The 15959-nt window shown below is 35.9% G+C and overlaps 1 protein-coding gene across 4 annotated transcripts in view; it reads left to right on the top strand.

Moving 5' to 3' along the window:
- The window catches only part of GLI3 (GLI family zinc finger 3), a 438979-nt gene that overhangs the window by 175897 nt on the left and 247123 nt on the right, over window positions 1-15959 (top strand). For all 4 annotated transcript variants that reach the window (XM_087946735.1, XM_087946734.1, XM_087946736.1 and 1 more), the window contains one exon: window positions 3596-3628. In XM_087946735.1, the coding sequence (XP_087802861.1) occupies window positions 3596-3628 (33 nt within the window). The remainder of the gene's footprint in view (window positions 1-3595; window positions 3629-15959) is intronic.

Raw genomic sequence — 15959 nt, 5'->3', positions numbered from 1 at the left:
GAGAAAGATGCCAAAATGTACGTTTTAAATAAAGAATTAACAGAATTAGATCAGATGTTAACTGGGACAATGATAGCTTGGGCTATCTTTGGATATACAATAGAACAATGGAAAAAAGAAGAGATCCTGACAGAAAAGTAATTTAAAAAAAATATTTAAATTTGCAGAAATGGACAGATTTACAATTAAGGAAAAAAAAGGAACTGAATATTTCTTGTCATGGGGCTTATTTTACTAATGATTAGATAATAAAAACATAAGTTAGAAGTACGAATACAAAAACTAATGTTATAAAGGAGACTTGTTAAAGGAGATAAGTAAAAATTATTATTATTATTATTATTATTAATAATAATAATAATAATAATAATAATAATAATAATAATAATAATAATAATAATAATAATAATAATAATAATAATAATAATAATAATAATGTCACTTTGTTGAGGCTTTTGAAACAGTGACTTTTTTGAACAGTCACTAAATAATCTGTTGTAAGCCAAGGACTACCTGTATATGACACCAGAAAAATTTTCTAAGGTGGGTAAAGATACTTCTTTACTTCTTATTTCATTCTTTCATAAAGTGACTAAATTAGTAGACCAGCGAAATGCTGTGGAGATAGTATACTTAGATTTTAATAAGGAATTTGACAAAGTAGATCACAATCTACTTCTTGGTAAGCTAGAAAAATGTGGAATGGACAACATTACTACCAGATGGATTTTGTAGCTGGCTGACAAACCATACTCAACGAGTAATTCTTAATGGTACTACATCCACATGGAGAGAAGTAAGTAGTGGGATACCACAAGGCTCCATCTTAGGCCAAGTATTCTTCAATATCTTCATAAATGACATAGATGAGGGAATAGAAAGGGAACTTATCAAATTTGCAGATGACACTAAACTATCAGGAATAGCTAAAATCCCAAAAGACAAGCTCAGGATCCAAAATGTTATTGACAAACTTGAACAATGGGCCCTATTCAACAAAATGAATTTTAATAGGGAGAAAAGTTTTACATTTAGGCAGGAAAAATTAAAGGTATAACTACAGATTGGGCGAGACCTGGCTCAAAAACAGTAACTGTGAGAGGGACCTTGGAATCCTAGTGGATTATCATTTGAATATGAGCCAGCAATGTGCAGCCACTGCCAAAAAAGCTAATTCAATCATGGGTTGTATAAACAGAGGCATAGAATCAAGATCGTGTGAAGTATTCGTACCACTTTATAAAACCCTAGTAAGACCACACCTGGAATACTGCAACCAATTTTGCTCACCATATTACAAAAAAGATGTTGAGATCTTGGAAAAAGTTCAGAGAATAGCAACTAAGATGATCAAAAGCCTAGAGACTAATATGAAGAACAGCTGCAGGATTTGAGTTTGGCTAGTCTAAGGAAAAGAAAAAGTAGGAGTGACATGATAGCAATATTCCAGTATTTGAGGGGCTGCCAAAAAGAAAAAGAGGTCAAATTATTCTCTAAAGCAGTGGTCCCCAACCTTTTTGTACCAGGGACCAGTTTCAAGCACAAACACTTTTCAAGGACCGGGGGAAAGAGCCCGAGTTTGGTGGTTTGCTTGCAGACGTTTCATTACCTGACTAGGTAACATCTGATGTTGTTACCTAGTCGGGTAATAAAACGTCTGCCAGCAAACCACCAAGTTCAGGGACCGCCTCGGCCCTGCTTCCCTCAGCCCCATCCCTCAGGTGTCTCCCTCCCTCCCTCAGGTGTCTGCCTCGTTCCTCTCTCAGTTGCTCTCTCGCTGCTCCACCAGCCCAGGAAGAAACTGCTTCAAAGAAGCCGGGGGTGGCTTTTCCTGTCGCCACAGCTCCTCCGAAGCGCCCGTTTACCCCCACCCCGCCCGCCCACGTGCGGTTCAATCCACAGTGCTCCGTTCTGCCTGCCTGCCTGCCTTCTTCGTTTCGGAGCAGCTTCGGCTGATAAAAAGGGGCGAATAGTTATTATTCTCAGCCGAAGCTGCTCCCAAACAACCAGACAGGCAGAACGGGGCACTGAATTGAAGCGCGCGGGCGGGCGGGTGGGGTAAACGGGCGCTTTGGAGGAGCTGCGGCAGGAAAAGCCACCCCCGGCTTCTTTGAAGCAGTTTCTTCCTGGGCTGGTGGAGCAGCGAGAGAGCGACTGAGAGAGGAACGAGGCGGAGGAAACCGAAGCCGCTGAGCCAGAGAACAGGACAGGCGGTTGCTTCCTCCCTCCCCTTCTTTCATTTGTGTCCTTGATCGCCGATCCCAGCAGCATTCACCGAAGGCGAAGAAAGCCGCCATTTTTTTAATTTATTTTTTCTTTGCGGCCCGGTACAGAGTGCTCCACGGACCGGGACCGGTCCACGGCCCGGTGGTTGAGGACCCCTGCTCTAAAGCATCAGAGGGTAGGACCAGAAACAATGGTTAGAAACTAACCAAAGAGAGAAGCAACCTGGAATAAAGGAGAAACTTCCTAATAGTGAGGACAATTAACCAGTGGAATAGCTTGCCTCCAGAAATTGTGAGCGCTCCATCACTGGTGGTTTTTAAGAAGAAACTAGACAGCCACTTATCTGAAATAGTATAGGTTCTCCTGCTTGAGCAGGGGGATGGACTAGAAGATCTCCAAGGTTCCTTCAAGCTCTATTCTATTCTAACTTCTAATCACTGTTGGAAGAGTGAGAACCATGAAGGGATATTTTATCATGAATGGTAAAAAAGTAAAAAGATATTGGTTACAAATATATGGGGTAGTGCGGGGAGTTCAAAAAATTAATTTCCAAATAAAACTGGCACTTTGAAATGAAACTTTTCTTATTTGGTCTTATGGACAGTAAACTAGAAAACATTAATGGATTATTTAATATATGCTATAAGCTGCAACAAAGATATCATATGCACAGGCTTGGAAGATACAGAATCATCAATAATGTAGAAAGGGAGTTTGAAAAAGTTTGCAGAAATGGCTAAATTGACTTGTTTGATTAAGGAGGAAACTACAACTATTTTTTATAAAAGACTGAAATCCCTTTTTGCTGAAAGTGGATATAAATGAATTGTTGATTTTGGGAATTATTGATTGACAAGTTTTGTTTATGGGAAGAAAGGAACTATGAAATGTAATATGGATGGTAACATGGCTAGTGCTCTTCAAATGTTGCTCTACCTACATCCAAATAGTCTTCTCAGTACAGTTTTCTTCATGTGTGCCATAAGAATTCTGAAGGGCATATCCGGTAAGTGACCTCTATGCCAATAGAATAGTAATTTCCACCATTTATTATGAACTTCAAATTGGCTTTTGTTCAGTTTTAGATTGCCTTTTAGTATTGTTTAGAAAAGTTTTGCCCTTGCACATTAGTTGAAGCATATAGTTTTGAAATTATTATACTTAACAAAAATAATTTTGATGCTGTAAACATTGCAATTTAAACAATGGGTGTCCTTAAATATACAGTAGTTATTACAAACACAGGGAATAACTGCTGGAAATAATCTATTAATAAGAATTTCTTTAATTTCTAAAGTATTGCTAAAGATTGCATTTTAATATATTTATTGTACAATTGTATATTTACAATGTCTTATTTTTATTTCAGATTCAGCCCCTGCTTTGAATTCTTTAAAATACTGTAAGTAATTTTTTTGTTTTGTATTTGATTATTTAGTGTTAAAAGTCATTTGAAATTATCTGTTTCTATAATATATATTTATTCCCAATTAATGTATCATATTTTTAACAATAATGTACCAGGAAATAATTAATAGGTTGTTATAAATTACTTGCTTCCTTTGAAATTCTTCAAATCTATCACTGAGAAATCTCCCTGTTTCTAATGTCTTTTAGACAATTTTGGTTACATTTCATTACTTGCTGTAATTTGAAATTAAATTTAGAGGTAATGTGTGAAATACTAAAAGCTGAATTGTAAAAGCAATATCTACAAGAATTTACAAGTGGATGGCATTTGAAGTAAATTAATCACTGATCATGTGTTCTGGAGAGGCTGTATGAAGTCGACCACATACATTCATGCAAGATATAACTTCCATTTAAAATAATCACAGGCCATTGTTGAGTTGAGAATGACCCCTGTTTCAAACCCCGAAGAGCTGCTGCCAGTCACAAAAGATGCTATTTGCTGAGACTGATCAGTGGTCTAGTTATATTAAGTAGTTTCAGAGATTCAAAGGATGCCTGTGACTGAAAGCCACTTTCATGTCATAAAATCTTTAAGTCTACTCTATAAGAATCAGACTACTGATCCAGCCTGAATTGTTTTCTCTAATTGCATCTCTCAACCTTATATTTAAGAATAGTTATGGTTTAAGAATAGAAGTGTGAATATAATGGAATAATTAAAACTAATAAGGATAAATTATTAATATAAATGCAAGAAAAATCATAATGACATGATCAGTTAAATTGATTTGTACCTTGGGCAATCCATATCCTGTATTATTTTTAATCCTAATATTTGCAGAATAATGCATCAAATTTATAGACTTCCCTTGGCTTCTATTCTCTAAAATATATAAATTTAAAATTAAACTTAAGAATTGATTTTTGTTTTGATATACATTAAGAACAACATAAAATAATGTAAGTTTTAATCACATTGAAAAGACTTTATTTTTAAAATATAAATGTATTTAATGACTTAAATTCTAAGATTACTTGATTCAACAGTTTAGAAAACTGCATGACAGCAACTACTTAAATCTCCCTCGCTTAAAATGGTATTCACTGTTGTGCAATGTTATCCTACTACTTCATTAAATATTACTATTTATTATAAGTATAATATAATATTGGCAAAAATCATAAAATGGCACTTTTGTTTAAACAGATGGTGGCAAAAAATAATACTAGGATATGAACAAAATAGGAAAATGACTAAATAGTGTATCTTTTATTTTTTTCTGCATGATGTTCAAATTGTAGGTTTACCCCTGAATATCTTAGGAAATAACTGTTTCACACTGTTCCATTCATTACAAAAAAAATTCCTGGCAGATTTCCAAGTTCTTTTCCTGTGGTCTGCAAAGCATATACTGATTTCTTTACTCTATTTTCTTTCTTTCCTTGACTATAGTCTCTGAATGTATAACCTCCCATATTTATAAGTTACTTACAGTAATATAGTAGAGATTTTAAGCAATATCCTTTACGCTTATACTTTTCTATTTCATTGATTCCAGTTTTAATGATCTGTAAAAATAATTTGTTTTCACTTGTTTTTGTTATTGTCTGTGAGTCTTTTATATGGTATGTTTTGTTACTAAGGACCATCCATACGTATAAGTTATGATGTCATACACACACTCTGTGTGTGTGTGTGTGTGTGTGTGTGCGCGTGTGTGTAAATATTTAATTTTAATCGGAAGGACAATTTAATCTAAAGTATATTTTTATTTATTAGATTTTTATCTATATTACTACTTTTGCATCGTATGTAGTATAGGTTACATGCCAGCATAAATATTGATTGCTGGAAGTGTCAATGAAGGGGAGAACTTACTTTTCAGGCTAGGTTTATGAACCTCCTAAATGCATCTGTTCTATGTTATACAGAATGAGTCTGGCTCTTTTAATTTTTATTAGTGATATACAACTCTGAATGTAAAAACAGAAATATATTTTGGCAGGGACATAGAACTTATCAGCAATTCATTAAAGCAGACACACCTGATCATAGGAAAGATAATGCTGCAATGTACATTTGCTTTGCTCTACCACTTAAAAGGAGAGGAGTCTCTTAAATAAAGACTCACTGGAGAAGACCCTAGTATTGAGGGCAAAAGAAGAATGGGACGACAATGAGGTGGCTGGATGGAGTCGCTGAAGCAGTCGGTGTCAGCTTAATGGACTCTGGGGGATGGTAGAGAACAGGAAGGCCTGGAAGAACGTCATCCATGGAGTCGCAATGGGTCGGATGAAACTTTGCAGCTAACAACAACAACAACCATTTAAGTATACAGAGACTGCTCCAGATAATTTCTATATAGCAGTCATAGATTATAGATAATCACACACACACACACACACACACACACACACAGGCTTTCAACCTATTTTTTGCTTTAATTTTGTCTGATCTTCATTTTCAAGCCAAATCTAATGGATTTCCTACTGCCATATTTGATTTATCCCTATTGTTTCATTTTTAGACTGTAGTTTATATTTAGAATTTATATTATTTTATGCAAGCTTAAGTAGTATGGCAGTACAGAAATCCCCTAAACAAATAATACATTTTTACATATTTAAAGTGTTGGGCGTTCAACTATATTAGTAGTCATTACAAACAATATATTTAAAATGGATATAGGTCATTATGCCACTGTTGAAAGTTTTAGCATAAGAAATCAGATGAATGAAGATTGCATTAAACTTTATACTATATTCTGGACATGGAAAGAGTAGTAGGAATCTTTTGATTCATAGTTCAGAATATGAAGTCTTGGATTATGCTATCTTCTCTTTACATAATACATTTCTTTCAATTGTATCTGATATTCTTAAAAAGATGGAGAAAACTACTACCAACAAAAATCCTGATCATGTGAAAAGTTTCAAATATTAATTATTCATTTTCTTTGGTAAAATTTTATAAAAAAATAACATCTTTTATTAATTGTCCAGAGCAGATTATCACATTCTGAATCTATACAACTATCTATACAATCTTTACAACTATGTAAAATAGGAATTATGCCTTTAAGATGTGGGCCCTGCTGTGACTTCTTCTCACGCTGAAATTGCAACCCAGAACTTTTTAGCTATAGAATAATCAATACATTTTATAAACAAGGCAAAAAAGTTTGTTTAATGTTATCTAGGAAACTTTATATTAACAATGCGACTTAAATAATTTCCAAATCAATCTTGTTTTACATTGTTTGTATACTAGTATAAGGCCAGTGTAAATGTGTAATTTTTTCTACTTGTTATCTTTATGTATACTTTCTGTTAGGTTTCTGGCGATTGCCCTAATTAAATCATAAGCCTCAAGCCAAGCTTCACAAGAATCCAAAAGATTTATTAGGAGCAACATGTCGGCATTAGAGCCTCGGTGGCGCAGTGGCTAGAATGCAGTATTGCAAGCTACTTCTGCTGCAGCCAAATGCCTGCAATTTGGCAGTTCAAATCTCACCAGGTTCAAGGTTGACTCAGCCTTCCATCCTTCTGAGGTGGGTAAAATGAGAACCAAAATTGGGGGCAATATGCTGACTCTGTAAACCGTTTAGAGAGGGCTGTAAAGCATTATAAAGTGGTATATAAGTCTAAGTGTACTGCTATTAATCCATTTGAAGCCAACTATGCCACATGTAATTTACGGTCACCTTGACCCTGTTTCCCCCCCTCCCCTGGGTAGGTCATAAATCAGATTCTCCAATGAAGCATGTTCACGAGCTGGGTATCATCAAACATATTCTCTAATGAAGGATTTTCATGGCCAGAAGATCCAGTAGACTAGGCTACAATCTTTGTAAGATAAGCGTGGAATGTACTTCTGGTTTTAATTGCCATACTGCTCCTTCAGCTTTCCCACCTCCTACTTATGGCAAGTTGAAAACAAGCATAGGAATGCTTTACGAGTTGACATTTTCAATAAGAGAGAGAGAAAAATGTATGTCTGTTAAACATTTACAGATTATTCATACCCTAGAAAAAATGCAAACAGAGGCCAATCTTTGAATTAACCAGAATGTAAACTTCAATAGATTTGATGGAAGGTAAGCAGTGGCTCATTGTATTGATTTAATAGTAATAACAGAATAATAGAGTTGGAAGGGATCTTGAAAGTCTTCTAATCTATGCCCCTGTTCAAACAGGAGACCTTATACCGTTTCAGACAAATGATTGTCCAGTCTCTTTTTAAAAGCCTCCAATGATGGAATGCCAACAACTTCTGAAAGCAAGCCGTTCCACTGGTTAATTGTTCTCACTGCCAGGATATTTCTTCTTTGTTCTAGGTTGCTTCTCTTCTTGATTAATTTCTAACATTGCTTCTTGTCTTAAGTTCTTGTGTTTAGAAAATAGGTTGACCCCCTCTTCTTTGTGACAGCCCTTCAAATATTGGAACACTGCTATCATGTCACCCCTAGTCCTCCTTTTCACTAGACTAGACAAACCATATTCCTGCAATTGTTCTTCATATGTTTTGTTCTCCAAGCCCTTAATTGTTTTAGCTGCTCTTCTCTGCCCTATTTCCAGAGTCTCAACATCTTTTTATATGTGGTGACCCAAACTGGATGCTGTATTCCAAGGCATTATGAAGAGACTAACACTTCAGGTGATCTTGATTCCATCCCTTTGTTAACGTAGTCTAGGATTGCATTGGTTTTTTTTGGTGACTGCATACACTGCTGTCTCATATTTAAGTGACGGTCCACTAGGATCCCAGGATTCCTCTAGCAGTTCACGCTATTGAAACAAGTTTCACCTAATCTGTACTTGTACATTTGGTTTTTCTTGCTTAAGTATAAAAGGTTATTTTTCTCTCCATTAAATTTCATTTTGTTAGATAGGACCCAATGTTCAAGTCTGTCAAGATCCATTTAGATCTTGAACCTATCTTCTGGGCTATTCCTGCCAACTTGGTGTGGTCTACAAATTTGATGAGTTCCCCTTCTGTTCCCTCATCGAAATAGTTTTGAAGATAATGAAGAGTGCTGGATTTTGTGGTACCCAACTGCTTCCCTCCATGTAGATGTAGTTTCATTAAGGACTACATATTGAGCACAGTTTATCAGCCAGTTACAAATACATCTAGTGCTGATGCTGTTTATCTATTTTCTGAGTAAATTTTGAGTTTTGAAAAAAAAAAAAAACTTTATGCAATAAAAAGGCACTGTGAAGTTGGTGGAATATTGATAAATGCTTTTCTTGGTATCGCCAAAAAACATACAGACAAATCCAAAATCTTTTCTTCCTGGGGAGATTTCTCAGTGCTGCTTTCTGAGATTCTCCCTTCTACTCTAATGTATTTTATTCTAGTTAGATGGGTAAATTTCCAAAGGATTAAACACCGGTTTAGGTAAAATGATTACTGAAGGCTGGACCTTGCCTCTATATATGGCAAATTCCTTTTAATGTACATTTTAATTAAAAGAATCAAGTTATGGAGGCTGAAGCCAAACACCCAGATTGCCTTCCCATCATTTTAGAAGATTTCAATCAAGCAAATTTAAGGAAAGAGCTCCCAAAATATTTCCAGCATGTCAATTGTCCCACCAGAGGCAAAAAATACTTTAGACCACTGCTACACAACAGTAAAAGATGCTTATAGGTCTTTACCACGAGCAGCTATGGGACACTCTGATCACTGCATGATTCACCTTGTACCTGCCTACAGACAAAGACTTAAAGCCATGAAACCAACAATTAAATCAATGAGGACTTGGCCTGATGAGGCAAAGCTGAAGCATCCGGCTTGCCTTGATTGCACTGATTGGAATGTTTTTGAAGATACCTCTGCATATCTAGATGAGCTCACAGATGCTGTAACATCATATGCCAACTTTTGCAAAGACCAACAAGGTGTAACAACAAGGAACATGCAAATATATAACAATAAACCTGGTTCACTGAATAGTAACAATAAACCTTGGTTCACAGCTAAACTTAAGTAGCTACATTGTTCCAAAGAGGAAGCCTGCAGAAAAGGTGACAGAATGCTATACAATCAGCCCAGAAACATATTAACAAGAGAGATCAGAGCAGCAAAAAGAAGCTACTCTGAAAAGTTAAGGAATCAGTTCTCAACATATGAACCAGCAAACATGTGGAAAATTCTTAAAAACATCACTGGCTACAGCAAACCTCCTTTCCAGGCAGAAGGAAATCAACAACTAGCCGATGACCTGAATGTGTTTTACTTCAGGTTTGAAAAGAAACTACAGCCACCTATCTCCACAACCCCCATCTCAAACACACCAACAACAACCAAGCCTCCTACAACTGGCCCCAACCCATTGGGCTCACAACCTCTGGTGATCTCAGAAAAAGAAGTGCAAGATCTATTTCACAGACAAAAGCCAGGAAAAGCACCAGGGCCAGAAAAGATAACTCCTTCTTGCTTAAAAGTCTGTGCTGACCAGTTGTCCCCATCTTCAACCAAGTCTTCAATAAATCACTAGAGATGTCCTATGTTCCTTCTTGCTTCAAATGGTCTACTATCATCACAGTGCCAAAGAAGTCCTCCATCAGGGAACTGAATGACTACAGACCAGTTGCTCTAATATCTGTAGTTATAAAAACCTTTGAAAGGCTAGTGCTGTCCCACCTGAAAACCATCACGTATCCACTATTAGATCCCATGCAGTTTGCATACTGAGCAAATAGATCGACAAATGATGCTGTTAATATGGCTCTGCACTACATCCTACAACACATTGAATCTCCAAATACCTACACAAGGGTCCTCTTTGTAGACTTTAGTTCAGCAGTGGATACCTTCATATCAGACATTCTTCTAACTAAACTAAACCAACTAGCGGTACCTGAACACACTTGTAAGTGGATCATAAGCTTCCTAACAGACAGAAAGCAGCAAGTGAAGCTAGGCAGAATCACATCTGATACCTGTACAATTAGCACAGCCCCCCCCCCCCAAGGCTGTGTGCTCTCTCCACTTCTCCCTATATACCAATGACTGCATCTCAAACGATCCATCTGTTAAACTTCTGAAGTTTGCAGATGATACAACAGTGATTGGTCTCATTCGAGACAACGAGGAATCCATATACAGACGAGAGGTTGTACAACTTGCCTCGTGGTGTAACCGGAACAATCTGGAACTGAACACACTGAAAACCATAGAAATGATGGTAGACTTTAGGAGAAACCTTCCCATACTACCACCTCTTACAATACTAGACAACACGGGATCAGCAGTAGAGACCTTCAAATTTCTAGGTTCTATCATATCACAAGATCTAAAATGGACAGATAACATCAAAAACATCATCAAAAAAGCACAACAAAGAATGTTCTTTCTATGCCAACTCAGAAAGCTCAAACTACCCAAGAAGCTGCTGATACAGTTCTACAGAGGAATTATTGAGTCTGTCATTCTGCAACCCAACAAAACAGACACAGACTTCAGAGAATAATTAGGACTGCAGAAAAAAACGATTACTACCCACCTGCCTTCAATCGAGGACCTGTATACTGCACGAGTCAAAAAGAGGTCTGTGAAAATATTTATAGACCCCTCACATCCCGGACATAAACTGTTTCAACTCCTACCCTCAAAACAATGCTATTAAGCACTGTACACCAGAACAACTAGACACAAGGAGTTTTTTCCCGAACACCATCACTCTGCTAAACAAATAATTCCATCAACAGTGTCCAACTATTTACAAAGTCTGCAATTACTATTAATCACTCCTTATCACCCACCCCCCTCTCACTTGTGACTGTATGATTGTAAGTTTGTCACTTGTATCCTTGAGATTTATATTGACTGTTTCCTAGTATGATTTGATTGCTTATTGTACCCTATGTGACTATTATTAAGTGTTGTATCTTATGATTCTTGACTCTTGACGAATGTATCTTTTCTTTCATGTACACTGAGAGTATTTGCACCAAGACAAATAAATTCCTTGTGTGTCCAATCACACTTGGCCAATAAAGAATTCTAATCTATTCTAAGTAACTTTTAAAATTCAAATGGGTTACTACACTCTGTGATACTATATGAAATTTTTATGAACTCCTGATGCATATAGATAGTGCTCGCTTAATTTCCATTTATTCAGAGACCGTTCAAAGTCATGATGCTGCTGTGAATATATGATAATCTCTGTGCTTTCACAGTCACATGATAAAAATTCAAGCCAGTCTGCATTTATGATTGTGCCTCCCCTCCTGATCTTTGTCATCTTTGCCTACCTTCCTTCAAGTGGGCTCAACATTCTGACCATGTAGGGAAACCTTTGTCTCCAAGGCTTCTTGCTATTCTATTCTTCTGGGAATTTTTGATGCATTGTAGCAATGGTGCTGTTTCCTGCGCCATAACCCAATTGAATGCAAAATTCCAGAGAATAGCTATAAGAGATAAGAGGTAAGAATGCCTTCTTAAATGAACAGTGCAAAGAAATAGAAGAAAACAATAGAATAGGGAGGACTAGAGATCTCTTCAAGAAAATTGGAGATATGAAGAGAACATTTCATGCAAAGATGGGCATGATAAAGGACCAAAATGGCAGGGACTTAACAGAGCCAAAAGAGATTAAGAAGAGGTGGCAAAATTATACAGAAGAACTATACAAAAATGAGCTTAACATCCCTGATAACCACGATGAGGTGGTCACTGACCTCGAGCCAGACATCCTAGAATGTGAAGTGAAATGGGCCTTAGGAAATCTGAGCATTAACAAAGCTAGTGGAGGTGACAGTATTCCAGCTGAGCTATTCAAAATCTTAAAAGACGATGCAGTAAAAGTGCTACACTAAATTTGCCAGCAAATTTGGAAAACTCAACAGTGGCCACAGGATTGGAAAAGGTCAGTTTACAGTCCAATTCCAAAGAAAGGCAATGCCAACAAATGTTCAAACTATCACGCCACTGCACTCATTTCACATGCTAGTAAAGTTATGCTTAAAATCCTACAAGCTAGGTTCCAGCAGTATGTGGATCGAGATCTATCAGAAATACAGGCAGGATTTCGAAGAGGCAGAAGAACTAGAGATCAAATTGCCAACATACGCTGGATCATGGAGAAAGCTAGAGAGTTCCAGAAAAACATTAACTTCTGCTTCATTGACTATGCTAAAGCCTTTGATTGTGTGGATCACAACAAATTGTGGCAAATTCTTAAAGAGATTGGAGTACCAGACCATCTAATTTGTCTCTTGAGAAACCTATATGCAGGTCAAGAAGCAATAGTGAGAACTGGACATGGAACCACTGATTGGTTCAAAATTGGGAAAGGAATCCGGCAAGGCTGTATACTGTCACCCTGCCTATTTAACTTATATGCAGAGCACATCATGAGAAAGGCAGGGCTAGATGAATCAAAAATTGGAATTAAGATTGCCGGGAGAAATATCAACAACCTCAGATATGATACCACTCTAATGGCAGAAAGTGAAGAGGAAGTAAAGAGCCTCGTAATGTGGGTGAAGAAGGAGAGTGTAAAAGTCGGCTTGAAACTCAACATTAAGAAAATTAAGATCATGTCATCCGGCTCTCTCAATTCCTGGCAAATAGATGGGGAAGAAATGAGGTAGTGGCAGATTTTATTTTCCTGGGTTCCAAGATATCCGCAGATGGGGACTGCAGCCAAGAAATTAAAAGACACTTGCTTCTGGGGAGGAAAGCTATGGCAAATCTAGGCAGCATACTAAAAAACAGAGACATCACCCTGCCAACAATAGTGTGTATAGTCAAGGCTATGTTTTTCTCAGTTGCAATGTATGGCTGTGAAAGTTGGACCATAAGAAAGACTGAGTGCCAAAGAATTGAGGCCTTTGAACTATGGTGCTGGAGAAGACTCCTGCAAGTCCCTTGGACTGCAAGGCGATCATAGGATGGTAGAGGACAGGAAAGCCTAGAGGAACGTTGTCCACGGGGTTGTGATTGGTCAGGCACGACTTCGCAACTAACAATAACAATAAATCTTCCGAAAAAAAGTTGCTGTTTTTCCCCACAAAATTCCATGATAATATATCTTGAGCCAGGACTTTATATATGATTCACTAAAATTCCCGGCATATACTAGGCATTCCCAGGCATATACCCAGGTATTTGCATATACTTACTTGCTTTTTACATTCAATAAGTGAAATGTATGACACGTGACATCAGTATGAATGGAATGGATAGATAAAGGTGTGATTCACCTTTCAATCATGAGCCTGAAGGAACTGGAGAATTATATAGTTCTTGATGAGCTGGAGCATTTTGTTACATTCTCAAATTTGACCTTTTTTTGTTGATAGGCATAAATATTTTCTAATTAATTGACCATAAAAGTGGAGAATATCCAAGTCTTCCTGTTCCAGATATTTCTGTATATTATATTATGCAATGATTTTCTTAGTAATATTACTTGATTTTGTGAAAAGGGCTAATAATCTTCCGGACTGTTTTGCACCAATTTAGTTGATAATTTGGAAGGATTGTTTTTTTCTATCATTTTTTTTAATCTCTGAGAGGAAACAACAGAAATATCACAGAATGACAGCAAATTTATTCTTTTGAAATTCATAAGAGAGAAATGTCATTTCTCTCTTATGAATGAATTCTTTTTTTGTGGGCAAGTGGAAATCCCCAAGTGACAATAGGGAGTCTGCGTGCCCCTGTTTTAAGTGAAAATAAACATTTATTTGTGTCTTTTTGTCTTCCTATGTTTAATAACTCCTCTTTCCAATTTGAAAAAAATAAAATGTCAGATTTTTACTTTTTTATAGTAATTTTATTAAAATTGCAATTATAATAAAAGCTGATATAAATAAAAAATGGAGCGGAAAAGAAAATGAGAATATAGTAATGAAAAGAAAATAATTATATGAATGACTTTTAATATCTTACTGCCTTTTCTTAAAATATAATAAATGATCTTTTCTTCCCATATTCTATTTTTATTTATAAACAATCAACTGTAATAATTTCAATCTGAAGTCTGTAAAAATCCATTTGGATAACAACATATCTATTTCAATCTTGATCAAATAAACCAATACACTTTATAATCCTTCATTTTATTTCTAATAATCTTGATCTATAGTCTCTTCAAATAATGTCCAAAAACTTGATTTTTCCCCCACTTTTTTCTTTGTCTATTCTTACAAAGTTCTTCAGCTCTTTAATAAGCCTCATTTGTAAATTTAAGATGGGAAAATTATCCTGGTCATTCTGTTTGTTATTTGTATATCCCTTTTAATTATCAGCTAGTTTCTTTGGCATAGCTTGGACATTATTATTTTTTTCATATCTTTCTCTATTACATTTAAATCCACTCCTAAAACAGTTTAAAACTTACTTCACTTCTATAACATTTGTTTAACAAGTCTATCTATAGAGATAAACATTGTGATGAGTAAAATCTCAACTCTGAAATCGTTGGAATACAAAACAATTTTATTGAAGTATTTGCAAAGGCTGGTGGAGTTTCCAGCAAACAAGCAAGAGAAACCACACCTGTTAGAGATCTCAGCATATTTTTTTATCACCACCCGCTTGGCCATCCTTCCCAGGCCCAGTTGGTTGGCCAGGTCAGTCACATGCTAAAAGTCCACCTATAATCTACTTTCATACCTAAATGTTTAAAATTATTTAAGCCCTTGCTGTTACAAGCACTCAGCCCCTCTTGTTTTTCTGTACTATGCAGTATCTGGTACATATCTCAAGCCAGAGGCTCTGCATGTCATTCCTTAGCAGAGTTCATACATTGGGCAAACATGGCAGTGCTTTGGATATGTATTAGCATGGCTTTAATATACTAGCTCTAGATAGATTGAATAAAGATTAACCTTATATAAATTGCAAAATAGGTTGTGTATATGTTAATCTATATTATAGAAAATTACAATTTATTATATTGTATCTCACAACATCCTTAAAGTAGTTTCTGGATCCATTCTTCAAAAATATACTTCAGTATGTCCAATGTTAAAATATTTTGCTTAATTCTGTATTTTTAGATCAAGTTTGAGTGTTTATCTCCTTTAATTGTAATCTGTAGGTTTCTTTAGATCCTTCTAGTGAATAATTTCTAAAACTGAAAATAAGAAAGAAAATTATAAATAAAAAAGAATAGTTCTGATCTTATATTTTTCAAAAGAATTTAGAATAAAACCATTTTCACATGGGAAGGTTTCTTTTATAATTAATCTTACTTTAAATTTATCTGGACTCTTCCATTGAATTCCAGAAAACTTATTTACTATGAACTTTTTAAAAAAGTTATATTGTTATTTTCTTGCTATGTGTAGGAAATGCC

Source organism: Notechis scutatus, chromosome Z, assembly GCF_049901735.1.
Source record: "Notechis scutatus isolate UNSWTSFEM ecotype Mainland chromosome Z, rNotScu1.2, whole genome shotgun sequence".
Classification (NCBI taxonomy): Eukaryota; Metazoa; Chordata; class Lepidosauria; order Squamata; family Elapidae; genus Notechis; species Notechis scutatus.
Note: the sequence above shows the minus strand (reverse complement) of the source record. Positions and strands in the feature narration are given on the sequence as shown.